Below are 2500 nucleotides of genomic sequence, written 5' to 3' on the forward strand. Positions count from 1 at the left end.
AGGCTTTAATCCAGAGAACAATAAGCTACATATATACAAAATCAGCATATATAGGGCGCGCTCTACTGGGAGGAGTCTGTCCCAAACACTGACGCCTACATTTACACTTGAGACAATAATACTTTTGTGCATATTTTTCTTTTTTTTTTCTTTTTGATTTGTTTATAGTGAAGTTGAAAGAATTATATTTATTATGAGTCTCTTTTTAAATAAAAAGCTTTACTTTCAATTTGCAGTCTCTTGTTTTCATGTTACGACTGAAGCACACAGAGTTTTAGCCACACCCCTGTATTTTAGAGCAGGAAGTGAGGCTGCCTCCCTGTCCCTCATGGCCACATTGCTAGATCCCATTGTTCTGAAGTAAATGTGTCCCAAAGTCTGAAAATCAGTGTGGAACATTAAAAATTGTCATATTTTCTGCAGTTCAGTAAACATTTTTTGTGATTTAATAAAAAAAAATATGTGTCAACAGCTGTTCAAAGCTGTGTTTGCTGGTCATGCACTGGCTAACATGTTTGTGTTCTGCTCAAAATGGGCTAAAACAGTCAGTACTGAAAACAGTCAGTACTGAAACAGTCAGTACTAAAACATTTGGTAAAGTTTCAGTAGCGTTAGTGACAAAATTGTGTAAAAATGTTCAACTATTTATTTTAATAAAGTAAACATAATTAAGTCTTTAGTCTTTTTAATATGAAACCAGCTGATTGGAGCTGAATGTTATTCTGTATTTATACTCAGATATTCATATATTCCAGCTCAGTTCCGTCATTCTGTACTATTTTTTCAATATGTAAGGTCAAATTGGAGAATCCTGAGACCACCTTTCAAAATTCGTGACTAAAAACTGGAAAGTCTGTGACTCGACGCCCACACATACATGTGGCTGAGAAGCTGAATTTAACCCTTAAAAGTCTACAGTTGCTGTCATTTTGCTACAGTATTTAATGACATAATTAATTAATCACTCAGCTGTGTTTAAATGTAATAGGCAGACGTTCTGCACTTCCCACTTTTTCTGCTTGTTTTGATATATATAAAAAAAAACATTGTAAATGTAAAGCGATGTAAAATTATAATGCTTTGTTATTTCTGGCAAGAACTGAAACCTCTAAGGCTTGTGGTACAGGGGCTGATGGGTAATGTAGTTTTATGCTTAAGATGCTTACCTGGTTGTCCGTGCCCACATCCAGCATGACCGGCAGGCAGTGTTGGGGGGGCACCCCCCCGCAGGCTGTGTACAGAGCCAGTTTACCAACGGGGATGCCCATCCCATAACACCCCAGATCACCCAATCCCAGAATCCTCTCCCCATCCGTCACCACCACCACCTGACAACAGCAAAACATGTTTTTAAACCAGTGGGGCTGATTTGGTACGTAAATATTTTAAATAGCATGATTAGATTAATAAGATGCTCAGTGACATCACTGTCTTTGGAGCTGTCTGGTGTCCAGTACAGTGTACAGTAGCCTTAATGATCCCGTATGGACTGCTCTACTGGATTAGTTCAAACTGCGGCGCAACAGAACAGAAACTATTAAAAACATAATCATGTATTTAGGATTCTGTTCTGATCTGTTTAAAGCCAAAGTGTTACTCAAACAGTACTAAACTAAATATACGCAGAATCATCATTTATAGGGCACTTTCTGTTGGGAGGAGTCTGTCCTAAACCCTGACCCCTAAACTTACACCGGAGAAAATAACACTGTTTTGGTATTTTATCATGATTTTCTTCAAACGATCTTTCTGATTTATTTTAAAGTTGGATGATTTACTTTTACAATGAGTTTATGAAATAACTTAATTAAAAAAATGCTGTCCCACGTTTTCATGTCACCACTAAAACACCGAGTTTTAGTCTGTGGGCGGAACACATTTTAGCCACACCCCTGCATTTTAGAGCAGGAAGTGAGGCTGCATCCCTGTCCCTCATGGCCACGTGGTGAGCAGTTAGATCCCATTGCTTTGAAGTCAATGTGTCCCAAAGTCTGAAAGTCAGTGTGGAACATTGAGAATTGACACTATTGAAACACATATTGCCTGAATTTTTTGTGTTTTAGTAAAAAAATAATATGATTTTATGTGTGTACAGCTGTTCAAAGCTGTATCTGTCACGTACTGGTGATTTTTTGAGTTATGCTCAAAATTTTCACTACCAAAACATTTACTGAAGTCAGGGTGCTATGGTAATTTTTTAGCAACAAAATAGGAAGTTGAACTATTTATTTTAATAAAATAAGCATAAATAAGGAGTCAGTTAAAGCAAAAAGATTTCAGTCTAAATCTAAGGCAGTTAAAGGTGTGAAATGAGTGCAAACACACGCTGGTTTGGAATAATATATCCTAGTTTATGTTTTGGAATAACCTAGGATATGGATCCTTTACAATATCTACAAACAAATAACTTATTTTGGCTTTTAAAATGAAATTTACAATAAAACAAAATAAAAATTGTGTGTATAATTTCTAATCTTGTAAGAAAATGTTAAAAACTGTT

General features: G+C 36.0%; 1 protein-coding gene across 1 annotated transcript in view; it reads right to left on the reverse strand.

The window, feature by feature from the left end:
- Positions 1-2500, reverse strand: part of me1 (malic enzyme 1, NADP(+)-dependent, cytosolic) — a 125089-nt gene that overhangs the window by 42569 nt on the left and 80020 nt on the right. The window contains exon 5 of the mRNA XM_036555791.1: positions 1167-1328. Within this exon, the coding sequence (XP_036411684.1) occupies positions 1167-1328 (162 nt within the window). The remainder of the gene's footprint in view (positions 1-1166; positions 1329-2500) is intronic.

This window comes from Colossoma macropomum, unplaced genomic scaffold, assembly GCF_904425465.1.
Source record: "Colossoma macropomum unplaced genomic scaffold, Colossoma_macropomum, whole genome shotgun sequence".
Taxonomy (NCBI): domain Eukaryota; kingdom Metazoa; phylum Chordata; class Actinopteri; order Characiformes; family Serrasalmidae; genus Colossoma; species Colossoma macropomum.